We start from the raw sequence: 14,176 nt of genomic DNA on the forward strand, positions 1-14,176 counted from the left end.
TCGCGCGCCTTGAGCGCCATCTTGTTGGCCCGCTTCGTGTTAACCGCCGCCATCTTGCTAAAGTCATCGTCCGGCGACTCGCAGAGCGGGCAAATGTAGCTGTCGATGGCCTCGAGCTCTGTTTCGGTAAGAACGAGTCCACAGCAGGCGGGGTGCACCCAGCTATTGCAGCCGCCCGTACCGCGACTGCACTCGATCATGAGCCCCGCTACGAAGCCAGCATGAGTGACCGACCATACACGGAGAAGCATCTCGTCGACAAGATGCACACGTACCGCTGTCCACCTGCTGGCACACGCAGTACTGGATCGGCGCCTCCGACATGCGTCCGACCACACGCTAAAACCCGGAAATGTTCCGCGTCCGCCACCCGCCGATCCATGCCCATCCGGATGACCGGATAATTTCGGCCAGCGGGATCGGATCAGCGCGCCGCAAGAAGTACCGGTACCAAGGATGCTACCGGCACAATTGCTACAACGATGGCCGTTAACAGCTTATGGCCTAGCTACGATGTGGCTTGGGCGCAACTCGACTACCAGTACATCATCCGCGCTGAGATTCTCCTTCATGCGGGTGTTGCTCATACAAAGCACTTTGATGGTTTACGTTGGGTCAAGGGCGATAAACTACACGTTATTTTCCTTGCTTGGTCTTTCTATTGAAAAGCTTTATTGGCGTCTAGAACAAAATTTGCTTCATGGTCCAGCTGATGAAAACAACGACGATGAAGGCGATGAGCAAGTTGCGCTGCTGTTCCATCGACTGCGACGTCGCAGTGCGTGCGCTCGGAAGTTCACGCGTCTTGGTCTCCTCGGTGGTGACCTTGCGCGCCTTGCGCAGCTCGGCAATCGTCTCAGCAAGCTTGCCGTTCTCCTTGCGAAAGCGGATCCACTCTTCCTTGATCGCGTCCGTCGCTGCGTGCAGCCGCTCGGCTTCGGCCAACGCCTGCTTGGATTCTGCGGCCAACTTGTCGTTCGCAACTGTCAACACCGCAACTTCTTTGCGGAGCGTCGCACTTGCCTGTTTCCATTCTTTGGCTTCGACTTCCTTCTGCTTGAGGTCTGCTTCGAGCGTCGCAACTTTAGTCTTGATCCCGCTCGCCGACTCCTCAGCAAGCTTGCGCAAGACCGTGGCCTGATCGGCAGCCTTCTTCGCAGTAGCAGAGCGAGCTTTCTCCGTAGCGAGCTCAGCCTCAATCCGCGCTTGGGCGGCCGTGTTCTCTGTAGCAGTTACTGCGTACGACCGCTGCAGCGCATGGTAGTCATTCGTGACTTTCGTAAGTTCCGTCTTGAGCGACACAACCTCCGACGTCGATGACGATGCCACAGACTCCAGATGGGCAATCTTTTCAGAACTCAACGCAGCAGCCTCGACAAGACACGCCTTCTCTTCTGCGAGGACCTACAACAAAGATATGAATCCAGGCCAGGAAATAAATACACAATACTGTGACGGTAAGTTCAAGGGCCGTTTTGTCCGTCACAATGGCCGCGTGGGTGGCTTGAAGGGCCTCGAATTTGGCAGCCAAGAGCTCAGACGCCGCTTGCGTCTCGAAGAGATGCTCTTTGTGGCTTTCGGCAACCGCCCGTTCCGTCTTGCGCGTCTCCTGCAAGATGAGGGCTTCGGCCTTGGCAGTGTCGAGATCCAAGAGTAGTTGCTGCCGGTCCGACGTCAACGCCTCGGCAGTCGCCTTCCACTGCTCAATCTCCGTCTTTTGGGCCTGGAAGTCGGCTGCGAGAGAGGCCAAGAGGCTCTGGCTCGTCTCCCCTTCAGCCCGCAACTTCACAATGGCGTCGGTTGATTCCTTCTGGGTTGCGAGCGCCGACGACAGAGCGGCACGAAGCGTATCCACTTCCGTCATCGAGCTCTTGAGCTTCGCGATAATGTCAGCTTTGGCATCGACGACTTTGCGCAGCTCGTCTTGGGCACGCGCGAGGGCACACTTCTCCGCTTCAAGGTCCTTGGCCCAGCGCTTCGCTTCTCGGTCGAGCTCTTGGTGCGCTTGCTACAATTAATACATATAGACGTGCCAACGGATGTGTAGAGTACAGTACCGTGAGCAGGATATCGGTTTGGCTGAGCTGGCGTTGAACAACAGCAAGCTCTTCTGTGGCCTTGTTGCCGGCGGCAAGGCGCTCCTGCAGCGTCGTCTCGAGCGTCTCCAGCTGTCTCTTCAGATCTGCCTCGGAGGCCTTGAGGAGAAAAAAGCCCTGCGACTCCTTTTCAAGCTCCGCGCGGCTCGCGGCGAGAGCGTCCTCCAAACCTTGGATTGCAAAGGCGTGGTCGTCGGCCGCCGTCTTCAAGCTCTTCTCGAGGTCCTGCCGTTCCTGTGTCACCTTCTTGAGATCATTCTGGAAGCGCTTGTGGAAGTTGTTAGCCGTCTCCAGCTCGATCGCATAGCGTTGCGACTCGCGCGAGAGCTCGTCTTGGACGCTCTTGTACGACGTCTCGAGAGAAATAAGCTTGGCAGTGACGACCTCGAGCTCAGTCGCGAGGCGCTGACGATCGGCATCGTTGTTGGTTGAGGAAGCGTCACGGGCTTCTTTTGCGATAGTGAGCTCGGCCAACGTAGCCTCCAGATCCTGTGTGTTCTTGTGCAGGGCAGCGACAGCGGTAGCGTGGGCCTCCTTTGCCTCCTTCAAGGACGCCTGGAGCTTCTTCTTTTCATCTTCCAAGGCAGCAGTGTGCGCGAGGTGCGACTTCTTTGCTGCTTCGAGCGACGCTTCCAGCTTCTTCTTCTCGTCGTTCAAGGCTGCCACAGCAGCGTCATTGTGGCCGCTGGACTCGGCCTGGTTGTCATCCATTCCGACAGTAGACGCTGTTGCAGAGGAAGCCTTCAACTCTGCCGGCAGCTCGTCAGCTACTAGCTGGTTCTCAGCGGCCTTCTCTTGGGCTTCCTTGACGAGGCGACGCAGGGTCACGAGAGTCTTGACGTGACGAGCGACTTCGGCCATCTTGGACTTGTCTGCCCGAAGCTCGCGAATCGTGTCGGCTGTCGAGTCGATCATCGAGTTGAGCTCGTCGATTGACGCATGCTCGTAGTCCGTCGGTCCGTGGGCCATTGTCGAGGTATAATCGCAAAATGGGCTTACTTGGGCCAACCTTTCGCACGCTTTCGAAAGTTCCGTTGACGTATCCGGCTTATCCGGATATGGCGTATTGTATTTATTTATCACCTAATGCAGAATCTACTTTTGGTTTGTATGTGTGCGGTGTCGTTCGACGTCAATTTTTAAATAATAGTGGCCAGAGCCGGTGACACTCTCTCCTGCCATACACTCTTCTATCGAGGTTTGGGTCAGAAATGCACCTCACTATGCAATTTGGGTGCGTTTTAACATGTAAAGGCAATCACGCACCTCCACCGCGCACAGGAGATAGGATCTGGCGAGCTGATCGTTTGTGTGCATTTTCCGTGGAGGGTTGGAAAATTTTCGGGAACACTACCCCTATAGCTTACCCCTACAGCTTGTCCCCACTGTGCCTGCCCCACCAAGCCAGCCAGTGGAGCTACAGTACCGAACTCGTGGGAATTCCGGGGACACACATGTCGCAGGCTACACGGTACAAAATGTATGTAGGTGGACGGTAACAAGCCGTACACCGTTAATCACTTTGCTTCTTGCCGACTTTCACGTACCGGTACCAAGACGATGGCCGCGATAAAGCGCGTACTCATAACGGGTGCCAGCCGCGGCATTGGCCTCGAGCTCGCCCGGCACTACAAGGCTAAAGGATGGCTCGTCATCGCGGCTGTACGCAACCCCGCGACAGCAATCGAGGTAGCAGACCATCATGATATACACCACGTACGAGTCCTCGGAATTCCTAGCTGCATGAGCTGGGTCTCGAGCGCATTGTCGCCATGGATGTCATCGACGAATTGTCTATTGACGCAGCGGCATCAACGATTGGCCCCGACACGCCGATCGACCTACTTCTCAACAACGCTGGTATTCTCCTCGGTCGATCCTTGACAGACGCGACGAAGGAAAACCTCTTGCGTCAATTCGAAGTCAACACGGTCGGGCCGTTTCTCGTCACGAAGGCGTTCTTGCCCAACTTGAACGCTGCCGTGAAGACGCAGGGACTCGCAATTGCCGCCTATATCACGTCCAAAATGGGAAGTATCGAATGCAACGTCGCCGGTAGCTGCTACGGGTACCGAGCGTCGAAGACGGGCCTCAATAGCCTCATTAAGTCCCTCGCCATCGAGCTCGGGCCCAAGGGTATCTCAACGTTGCTGCTCCATCCGGGTTATGTCCAAACCGACATGAATGACATGCGGGGCGAGCTCACAGTAGCCGAGAGCATTGCCGGCATGGCGGCAGTTCTCGATACTGCAAAACCTGGTGACAATGCCAAGTACTACGACATCGATGGAAGTATTTTGCCGTGGTAAGAGTCCCCCAGGATGTGAGACAGCTTGTTTTACGTTAAGCCACCAACCCGGAAATCAAATCTTGTGATATCGGACATTAGTATTTCATGCGATCGTCCTGCACCGCGACCTCCAGTCGTTGACGCCGCCTCAGTCGCTGGCGTCTCTCGAGGACCTCAACAAACTGCGTAGCTTTGCCGCCGACCACGACGACTGGAAGGAATTCACGGAGCTTGTCGTCGTGGGCCTCACCCGCGGCCGCGAGTGCCCCCAGGCGACTACGGAAGAGCAAGATGCCCCCCGCACCGCCGCCTGCGCAGCCACGGCCTGGCGAGTGAATGAAGGAGATTGCTAGTCTCTACGTATGCGAACTCTTGGTAACAACGAAGATAACGCGAAACACGTTCATATATAAATATATGCGAGTGGAGTGCATTGCATAACTGTACGCCACTGTACGCCACGAATGCAGATTGTGAAGTTGGGTCTACGGAGTCCGGCGCCGTGGATACCGTGGTATAACAATAGGCTGTGCCGGATGAGTACAATTGTCATCGCCAAGAGGCTCCATCCCGCCATGGCAAAGCGTGTTCTCATCACGGGTGCGAACCGAGGTACGTATTGGCCTCGAGCTGGTCAAACACTACAAGGCCCTGGGCTGGAACGTCGTTACCGCCGTACGCAACCCGTCTTCGGCTACCGAGGTGCGTCAACTGCTTTGTTCGTCAAGCACTGACCTGATGAACGCACAAGCTTCGAAGCCTAGAGCCTGAAGGCATTGTTGCCCTTGACGTCGCTGATGAAGCATCAATAGCAACCGCCGCAACAGCGATTGGCGCTGACGCCCCGATCGACATGCTTATCAACAATAGAGGCATCATCGTCAAGAGCTCGCTCACGAAGACGACGAAGGCATATATTTTGCGCCAGTTGGAAGTCAACACCGTGGGCCCGTTCCTTGCCACAAAGGCGCTCATGCCCAACCTAAAGCTTGCGGCCAAGCAAAATGATCTCATGATTGCCGCCTTCCTCTCAACCAAGATTGCCAGTATTCAGCTCAATAAGCAAGGTGGATACCATGCATATCGCGCGTCAAAGACGGCCCTCAACGGAATCGCCAAGACGCTGGCTGTCGACATGGAACCGCGTGGCATCTCGACTGTACTCCTGCGCCCAGGCTACGTCAAGACTGACTTCACGGGCCACAAAGGCGACCTGTCGGCCAAGGAAAGTGTGCGCGCTAGCATCTATTCTGAACAATGTGCGCAAGGGCGATTGATGGTGGGTATGTTCGTCTGCTTTGTGTCACCACACCAATACGAGACTCTTATCATTCACACTAATTACATTTTTGCACTGGTGAGTCAAGTGTGGCTGAGCAAAGAACGAGCAATGCCACGCCTCGAACAGGAAGTCTTTACTGCGTGGGCGATCGAGTCTAGCAGGAAGCGCGAAAAGGACTTGAAGCGTCGGCGTGCGCTTCGATTTCGCTACAGCAGTTTGCTCAAGAAAGGTCTTCTGTCCCTCCAAGCACGGGTTTTAGCTACTGCCCTACGGCTCGTCGCCCTCGGCCGCCTCGCGCAGCGAAAGGGCCGCGCCAAACACTTTGATGCTTGGCGCTCCCATATTCGCGATACCAAGAGTGTGTTACCACTACAAAAGCTGAAGAACCGCGTTGTCCTGGAGCGTGCTTTCTACGACTGGCAGTATTGTGTCGTCCAACTCACCAGGGTCAAGCGCGAGGATCAACGAGCCACGCACCACTACCGGCGTCAGGTATGTCATGCCAAATACACTGCACCTTGGACCCAAATGATATTTATAGCTTCTTGGCTCTATTATCCGAGCTTGGCTGCCAATAGCCGCAACGGCCGCATCACGGCGGCGAGCAGCCGGAGTAAGGCTTACAAGACAGCTCCACGGAAGGGTACAGGCTCGTACGCTCGAGGTTTGGCGGGAACGTTGCCTTGAGAAGACAACTTTACGTTTCTTGGGGTAATGGTGCTCCCAATAGTTGCTCACGGAAATGACAAAGTTATGATCTGTAGACAGCGTGCCTCGGGCCACTACCAGAACAATCTCCTCCGGCGACTATACGAGCACTGGATCGAAGTCGTGGGCGAAAAGCGATGGAGTGCGATTCGTCGCCATCAAGCCACCGTGCACGACGCAAGTCAGCGTAAACGTGCTGTTTTCATGGCTTGGCGACAACGGTATGCATGACGGTGTCTGTAGCTTTAATTTGATGAGTTGATTTTAGGCTTGAAGAAGCCAAGCTTACTAAGGTCCGGCATGCAACAGCCTTGGTGCACTGGAAGAATCAGCTGCAAGCCCGCGCTTTTCGCTATTGGAGAGCATATAGATTCCATCGCGCGCACAAGCGCAACGCACGTCAGGAAGTAAGAGCTCTCTCCCGTTCGTGCTGATATTCACAACTTGATATTTTGCAGGCTCTCGAGTGGCGCCGTTGCATGTTTCTCCAGCAAGGAATGTTGCATTGGTGAGTCAAATTGACCGTTTCCGTAATTACACGCTTTCTGTAGGGCAACAGCGGGGTTTCGATTGCGAGAGCAACGAGTGCAGGCAGTGGCCCAAGAGGCGGCGACACGGGCCCAGCGTGTTTGGCGGAAAGTGGCCCAAATCGCCTCGCACTGGCGCTATGTGGCGCTTCGAGGGCGACGCCCAAATCGTTCCAGCTCGAGCTCCGTTCGATACGAGGTATCGCCGACTTTACGCACGCTTGGGGTAAGCGGCATCGATATGGCACCCGCGGCGCGAATCTCAAGGCCGGCACCGAGAAAGCCGGTGGATCTTCTCGTCAACGACGTGAACGTGCACGGTGTGGCCAAGTACGACGTGCAATATACATTCGACAAATCGCTCGCGGCGATACAAACTTTCGTTCGACCGACAGACGCGATGTCATCGCTACAAGAACCCGCCTATGCAGTGTTTGACCAAGAGACGCTCCTACGAGACTCAACAAAAGTCGAGGAGACTTCGTCTATCTTCGTCGGTCCCGCAGACGAAGCTACTCCGTCAACGAGGGGTTCAAAACCAACTGTCAGTCCTGTGCAGCATCTCGAGATGGCTCTTCGAGAAATGGAAGGCCGACTGCACTACTGGCAACAGAAGAAGCTCGAGTGGAAAATGCACAAGCACCAGATGCAGGCAGTTCGAAGCCATCTCAACGGCTTGCGCGCGTACGTCCTTTGTTTTGCATTTACTGACGGCAGACGCTCATGCCACTGTAGAAATGATGCTTCGGCCGAGACCGTTGACGTTCTCGAGCGAGCGTTGGTCGCCATGGAGGCGACGCACGCGGACCATCAAGCTGCTTTCCAAGTCTCGAAAAAAGAAATGACTGCCTACACAGATCAGATTCAGCGCCTTCGTAGGCATGCGGCCAACTAAGCCTCGTCACGTCCTACCAATGGAAGCAGAACTAAGATTAATAGTGTTGAAAGCAGGTATATACCATCCTCTCAGCTTCTAATTTGTTACGAACATAACGTGAAACAGGCCCATGCACGAAAACTTCAAGTACTTGGAGACTGGCAATCTTTCACTCGCTTGCCAACTCGTGCCTGCGCAAAGGTATGTGCAAGAGTATAAACCCCCGGGTGAGGCCCACTTCATCGCTGTTGAAGTATCTACGAAGACCGAAATGATCTCAGCATGGTCGATCGTGTCGAGCGCGCGCAATATCAAAAACCGAAAACAGATTTAATTGTGGGTTAATAAATCGTCAAGTTTAAATTGGTGCAGTGCATCGGGGTCGAGTGCACAGCGAAACGGGGTGCATAAAAAATTGGAGACAGAGGCGAAGATGCACGACATGTTAAGGGACTAAGTCACGCGCTGCGACGGACAGCAGATGCAGATACTTGGCGACGAGCTCTTGGTAGGTGGGTTGGTCGTGCAACATCGCCACGACGTCGAGGGCGGCGGCGCGCTCTGGGTGGCCGTCGTCTTGAAGCCGGAGCTATCGACGCACAGACGCTGTACGACTGACAAAGGATATATAGATCATTCTACGTGGCGACTGAAAGCTCCTGCTGGTGGTCGCGCTGGACGCGGTTGTTCTGAGTTGAGAATTGAGAGGAGAGGAACACAGACGCAACGACGAGCTTCCTGGGCACACACAACGCTTCCTTGTACAGGGCGCCGCGGTCGTAAAAGGGACAACGGTCGATGGCTGAGAGCGTAGACCACACACACATGTCTCGCCGATGCGCCGCCAGGCGCCAGTACGATGCGCTCACCGTTGGCGGACGACCTCGCAGCCGCAGAACGCTTGTATTTGCATTTTGACGGCGCCATAGCCGCAGGCGTAGCAAATTGTGTCGAGGCGCACGCACTATAGACACGCCAAACGCGAGTTGACGTGGAGCCACGTACTAGTGGAGCATCTTGAAGAGGCGCATTCACAAGTCGACTTCGACCGCGAGCCGGCATATTCGATGTACGTGTCGCTGGTATCTACGTAGCGCCGACAGTGTGGTGAAAGCGACAGTGGCCATTTGCTGATCGGAGTTGTCCTCGACATGCCCGTGCAGGCCATTGGCGAGATCTTCGACTCAGCCAGTCCTCCAAGACATGTCCATGTTGGCTTCTAGAAGGTTGCCTGATTGGTGGATTGTTCGAATTTTTGTGATTGGTCAAAAATCGAACTCTCGACGTGGTGCTGTTGCCCCATTCGCGAATTTCCTTTGGGTGACGAAGAGACCGAGATGGACTACGGCCGTGAACTCCTCCGCCGCCAGCTCACGGGTAAGTGGAAGCCCGCTTGAGGCCGAAGATGAAGAAGGAACCTCAATCCTTGAATCTACACCTAGAGCTGAGCCGAAACCCGCCAGAGGGCGTCAGCGTCGGCCTCGGCGACGACGAAAACATCTTCCACTGGGAGATCATGCTCGTGGGTCCCCCCGATACGCTGTACGAAGGCGGTTTCTTTCGCGCGCGCCTCGAGTTTCCGAAGGACTTTCCCAACATGCCCCCGAAGATGACCTTCATCTCGGACATGTGGCACCCGAACGTATACCCGAGCGGCGTCGTGTGCATCTCGATCTTGCACCCGCCCGGTGAAGACCAAATGAACGCGCAAGAGTCTGCCGACGAGCGATGGCGCCCAATATTGGGCGTCGAATCAATCCTCGTTTCCGTCATTTCGATGCTTTCGGACCCGAACGACGACTCGCCGGCAAACATAGACGCAGCCGTCGAATGGAGAAACGACAAAGACGCTTTCAAGAAGCGCTGCCGTCGCATTGTGCGCAAGTCGCAAGAGGATATTTAACGCGACCGCCTTCTCGTCGACGATATCTTTAAACAATGAATGTAAGCGATACCGCCGGGTGCTTGAGCTCGAAGGCGCCGAAGCGGAAAATCGTCGTTCCAGTCATCGCGTCGTCGAGGCGCATTGAATTGCGCAATATGCCAAGTTGTGCATTATACAAGTCGCCTAGCCGGCATTTACGTCCGATGCTCGAGTACCAGTTGGCGTGTGCGGTGTTGCATCGCAAGGAGACGCTGCCCTCCGAATGTGAACTCAATTTGAGAAGGGAGATGTCGTGATCTGCAGGAGCATTGTGGCTCGAACATGCTGCGTCGTCATCTGTAGTGGAAAAGGAAATGACTACCTGCCCTGGTTCATGTTGCAACACTACAAATTGCAGTGTTGATTTTCTCAAGCGCGTGCAAATCTGCAACCTTGCCGACGACTCCGAGGCGAAGATAGCTCGACGCAACTGGGTCTACCTCAACAAGCTTCTCGACATCAACTTCTGGTGACACAAGAACGAATTCCAACGACTTGTCGAGCGCATTGCGGCCAGTGAGCTGGCGTGTCCTCTCGCTCTCAAGTTGATCGACTCGCCGTTGCGCCAGAACCTCGGCCACGCCAGTTCGAGATGCTACTTGTGCTGGCCTTTAACAAGAAGCTTATTCGGTCCGATACCGACGACCACAAGCTCGCCGATACCCTCGAGTCGACTAGATCTGTGTCGCAAGCTGCCGCAACGCTCATCAACTTTTTCGACCTCAACACCAGCAACAACGAGACCGAGTCGGACATGAACGTCGCTGCAACACTTCGTTCGGCGGCGATGGCTCCCACGAAGGCGCCGTCAAAGAAGCACAAAAGCTCTGTAGAGTAGGCTCTGAATCTACTCATAGTAGGCTCGCTTAACGCATCTTTGAATCATGAATGAATCTGTATTCATGGACGACGAAAATGGGAATTTCTCACCATCCCTGACTACAATCAGTAGTTTCGAGGACAAATGATTGACGATGTAGGGTTTCCAGCAGTTCCGCAAGCGAAACCAACCGACTAGTGGTCTCGTCCTCAGAGGCGCGGCCGTCAGTCATCCAGGCCGCGGCAGTCAGGGGTACATAATAGTACTATTACTATTATGTACCCCTGGCGGCAGTAGGAAGCCTCGCTAGTCAACGCCTTCGCCTGATGCGAGCCGCACTATCAGACTAAGCGACGCAGAGCGATGAGGACCTCATCGCCAAGATGTACAAGACGACGTATCCGAGGAAGACAACATCATGCTCCAGCTAACCAACAACAAAAACAACAGTCAGGGGGGGGCACAACCAACATCAGATCCAACACAGAACCCACATGAACACAGCACAGACCACAAATTAGCCAGCCCCACCGCCGCCGCCAACGCTATCAGCCATCACCCTTTAGCATCAAGATCCATACTAGTATCATCCGACCCCGAAACCTAAGACATCGACCCAAGCAAAGAAAACAAATCCAACGCGCCACGCCGCCCAGCTCCACGCCTCCAGAACGAAAACAAGCTAACATGTCCAGCGCCAGAACGAAAACATTTCATGTACTACTACCGACCAAAAGGCCAATACAAAACAACTCGACCAGTGTCGGCACCACGAGCATTCAATGCATCACGAGCATTCAACCTTCATCAACATCCGACCACCCGACATTTCGCGTCGGTCGCCAAGCCAACGACTTCCATCAGCCCGCGAGTTCAAGTGAGCATTCCCGTGTACCTTCGGGTGCTGCAGCTCCAGGTCGGCCCACGGTCCCATCCAAGTGGAGCTACGCAACACGGGTCTGGCTCACGACCGCGAACGCGCATGACGTGGCCCTGCGGTGCATTGATTGGTCTCCCCACTCGTGCTCCGCTGAGGCTTGACGGTGCGGGAGTGGGGAAAAAATCACGAGCTGCTGGTCGATCAAGTAGCTTGACGATGGACCACTTGAAAAAGAAGCCCATTGTAATCACGGTAATAAACCGCCTGACAAGATGTTATGGCCGTAAGAGTTGCGAATGTTGCATGTGAAGCGCGTTGTGGCGCATGGACAGCCATCCCCATAACGATACTATTGTCTTTTGACCACGGATAAGGCGCATGTGGCTACCTCGTAATTGTTGGAAGACCCACCTTGGGGCTGTCGCCACACTCATGACTCGTACAGTCGGTGAAATGTAGAGTGATATTTATAGCCTTTGACTATCTTGTAGTAAGTGCGATATACAACTTCCAACACGCGCCTTCAAGTTGTACTTGGTACAAGATGGCGAGTTGGGCGTCTTGATGTTTCGAGCGCGCGGTTAAGGCATTTGCCAGAGAGCGGCTTGGTCATCGCATCAGCCGGCATTTCGCCGGCTGGGCAGTAGCCAGTGGTGACTACGCCTTCCTCGACAACATTGCGGATAAAGTGGTACTTGGTGTCGATGTGCTTTGCTCGCGTGGACGATACTTGATCTTCCATCATCTTGAGTGCACGTTGGCTGTCGACCCACAAGTTGATTGGCTCCTTGGCCTTGACCATTTTGATCTCGTCGAGTAGCTGCTTGGTCCAGCGGGTTTCTTGCGTGCCGGTGCGCGCGCCGATGTACTCGGCTCCCATGGTCGAGAGAACGACCGTGTTTATTGCTTGGACGACCAGTGGTTCGGTTGAACTTGGTGACCATGCCCGTTGTGGAGCGTCAGTTCGACTTCTCTCCGGCCCAGTCGGTGTCGGTGTATACGTCCATCGCTCGTGAGCCGTCGGGCTTGAGCTCGAGGCGGTAGTGCTTCGTCTCCCACAGGTAGCGTAGGATGCGGAGGGTTGTGGTCTAGTGGTCGATCTTGTGGTTGCTCGTGTAGCGGGTTGCCATCCATTGAAGCAATCCGACGATCTGGACATGTGTCATGGTCAGTTGTGGATTACCACCGTCGTCGAACATCTTGTGGTCGATCGCGATGGGCGTGTCCTTTGTGCGGCGTTCGGCCATGTTCTTGGTCTCGAGCTTCGAGCACGACCGGCGTCAGTGGAGACGTCCGTGGCGTACTGGTTGATTTGGCTCGTACTTGAGCGAGAGGTTCGTGGTCTTCGTGCGAAGAGGTTGATCGCGGTTACGATGTCGAAAGTGCTGCTGCTTGCGGGCCAAATGCGCGATCTGGAAGTCGCGTTGGTGTCGCGTATGTTGTCCTTCGACTGATACTTGATCGTACTGTAGATCTTGAGTAGCTTGCGGAGATTGAGAGCTGTGTCCTTGAGCGGTACTGGTAGCGTATGGATCTCCGGTCCCCCCTCAATCAAGTCGGGGCTCGGCGAGTGAAGGTTTGCGATCAAAAAGTCGCCGTCAAGTCGTTGCTTAGAGCCATACACGGCGATGTTGACCGAGTCAGAGCTCTTGGTCAAGTTGATCCTCTGCGGGTTGTTCGCACTGGTTGTTGGCGATGGCTCGGGATCGGTATCGACGCAGGCGCGTGAATATGATGTGGGTGGTAGTACACGCGGCGACTTTCCTGGCGGTTTGCTTGGTAGAACGGTCAAGTTAGCGTGCTTTGTTGCCGTGTCCTTGCCTTGGACTTGTTCTTGCCGATGGCGTAGCTTCTCGGCTTTTGGCGTCTCTGCGGTCGCGGCCTCGTAAGTTGGACGCATGTCGACTTCGATGGTTTGGGCATTGGTTGGTGCGTCTCGCTCTATGTTGGTTTGGGCGGTGGTCACTTCTGCGCGTTGGCGCTCAGTGTTTGTGGTTTCGGCGATGGCGGTTGATTCTTGATCGTGGCACGCGCCTTCAATGTAGTTAAGTTGTACGCTTCCTGCTGCGCGTGTTTGTGGTGAGCTTGAGCGGCAGCATCGACTGTGGGCTCTTGGCCTCGTCGCTCTTCAGTGGCGACTTGACGTTTGTGCGCGCGCTCGAAGCGCTCGTTTGCTTCATCTCGATGACGCTGGTCGTCTGGTTGCTGGCGCAGTCGCTCGTAGAAGCGTCACGCTTTTTTGTTTCGACGTTGTTCGCCAGCGAGCTGCTCGCGCATCCGCTCTTCGTATTGTTGATCGTCAAGTACTCGCTGCTTGCGCATCTGCTCGTCGTGACGGCGTCGATCTTCGGCGATTGCGGCCTGCTGCTTGCGCATCCACTCGTGGAGGCGTTGATCGCCAAGCACTCGCGGCTTCCGCATCTGATCGTCCTGCGGCGTTGATCTTCGCGCACCATCTCGTCGAAACGGCACTGATCTTCGCGCATCATCTCGTCGTAACGGCGCCGGTCGTCAGCTCGCTGCTCGTCAAGCACTCGCTGCTCGTCTCGACCTTGATCTTGATCGAGTCCATGTCGTTCTCCGACCGAGGCGAAACTGGTCGCTTGCTCGTGTCGGGTACTCGCGTGCTCTTGTCGACTTCAAGGCTAGCGGTTTTCGTTTTGCCCTCCAGCTCGTTCCTTTCTCACAATATAATAAAACTCAATCAAAGACCTTTCACCTCCGCATGGATTGCTCAGCAAAAAAAAAAATGTCGGAAATTCGACTAGCAGC

The 14,176-nt window shown here is 54.9% G+C and overlaps 7 protein-coding genes across 7 annotated transcripts; 4 read left to right on the forward strand and 3 right to left on the reverse strand.

Annotated features, from left to right (window-relative positions):
* Positions 1-2: 2 nt before the first annotated feature.
* Positions 3-324, reverse strand: SPRG_19671 (hypothetical protein; the record flags this gene model as incomplete). The annotated part of the gene is made up of 2 exons (XM_012343236.1): positions 3-208; positions 276-324. Coding segments are annotated over 2 exons (255 nt in total), but the record flags the coding sequence as incomplete, so codon positions are not given.
* A 316-nt stretch (positions 325-640) lies between these two features.
* Positions 641-3,011, reverse strand: SPRG_04627 (hypothetical protein; the record flags this gene model as incomplete). The annotated part of the gene is made up of 3 exons (XM_012343036.1): positions 641-1,404; positions 1,451-2,008; positions 2,058-3,011. The coding sequence occupies 3 exons, from the start codon at positions 3,009-3,011 to the stop codon at positions 682-684; spliced, it is 2,235 nt and encodes a 744-aa protein (XP_012198426.1). The 3' UTR covers positions 641-681.
* A 587-nt stretch (positions 3,012-3,598) lies between these two features.
* On the forward strand, positions 3,599-4,481 carry SPRG_04628 (hypothetical protein). The gene is made up of 2 exons (XM_012343037.1): positions 3,599-3,785; positions 3,836-4,481. The coding sequence occupies exons 1-2, from the start codon at positions 3,657-3,659 to the stop codon at positions 4,403-4,405; spliced, it is 699 nt and encodes a 232-aa protein (XP_012198427.1). The 5' UTR covers positions 3,599-3,656; the 3' UTR covers positions 4,406-4,481.
* A 758-nt stretch (positions 4,482-5,239) lies between these two features.
* On the forward strand, positions 5,240-5,663 carry SPRG_04629 (hypothetical protein; the record flags this gene model as incomplete). Its single annotated transcript, XM_012343038.1, has 2 exons — positions 5,240-5,617; positions 5,655-5,663. The coding sequence occupies 2 exons, from the start codon at positions 5,240-5,242 to the stop codon at positions 5,661-5,663; spliced, it is 387 nt and encodes a 128-aa protein (XP_012198428.1).
* A 1,183-nt stretch (positions 5,664-6,846) lies between these two features.
* SPRG_04630 (hypothetical protein) lies at positions 6,847-7,798 on the forward strand (the record flags this gene model as incomplete). The annotated part of the gene is made up of 3 exons (XM_012343039.1): positions 6,847-6,884; positions 6,928-7,587; positions 7,639-7,798. Exons 1-3 carry the CDS (start codon positions 6,856-6,858, stop codon positions 7,796-7,798), a joined length of 849 nt encoding a protein of 282 aa, XP_012198429.1. The 5' UTR covers positions 6,847-6,855.
* A 420-nt stretch (positions 7,799-8,218) lies between these two features.
* On the reverse strand, positions 8,219-9,001 carry SPRG_04631 (hypothetical protein). The gene is made up of 2 exons (XM_012343040.1): positions 8,423-9,001; positions 8,219-8,369 (listed from the first exon to the last, which is right to left on the reverse strand). Exons 1-2 carry the CDS (start codon positions 8,840-8,842, stop codon positions 8,226-8,228), a joined length of 564 nt encoding a protein of 187 aa, XP_012198430.1. The 5' UTR covers positions 8,843-9,001; the 3' UTR covers positions 8,219-8,225.
* A 52-nt stretch (positions 9,002-9,053) lies between these two features.
* SPRG_04632 (hypothetical protein) lies at positions 9,054-9,792 on the forward strand. Its single transcript, XM_012343041.1, has 2 exons — positions 9,054-9,157; positions 9,223-9,792. Exons 1-2 carry the CDS (start codon positions 9,118-9,120, stop codon positions 9,681-9,683), a joined length of 501 nt encoding a protein of 166 aa, XP_012198431.1. The 5' UTR covers positions 9,054-9,117; the 3' UTR covers positions 9,684-9,792.
* Positions 9,793-14,176: the final 4,384 nt, after the last annotated feature.

This window comes from Saprolegnia parasitica (assembly GCF_000151545.1).
Source record: "Saprolegnia parasitica CBS 223.65 unplaced genomic scaffold supercont2.12, whole genome shotgun sequence".
NCBI lineage: Eukaryota > Oomycota > Saprolegniomycetes > Saprolegniales > Saprolegniaceae > Saprolegnia > Saprolegnia parasitica.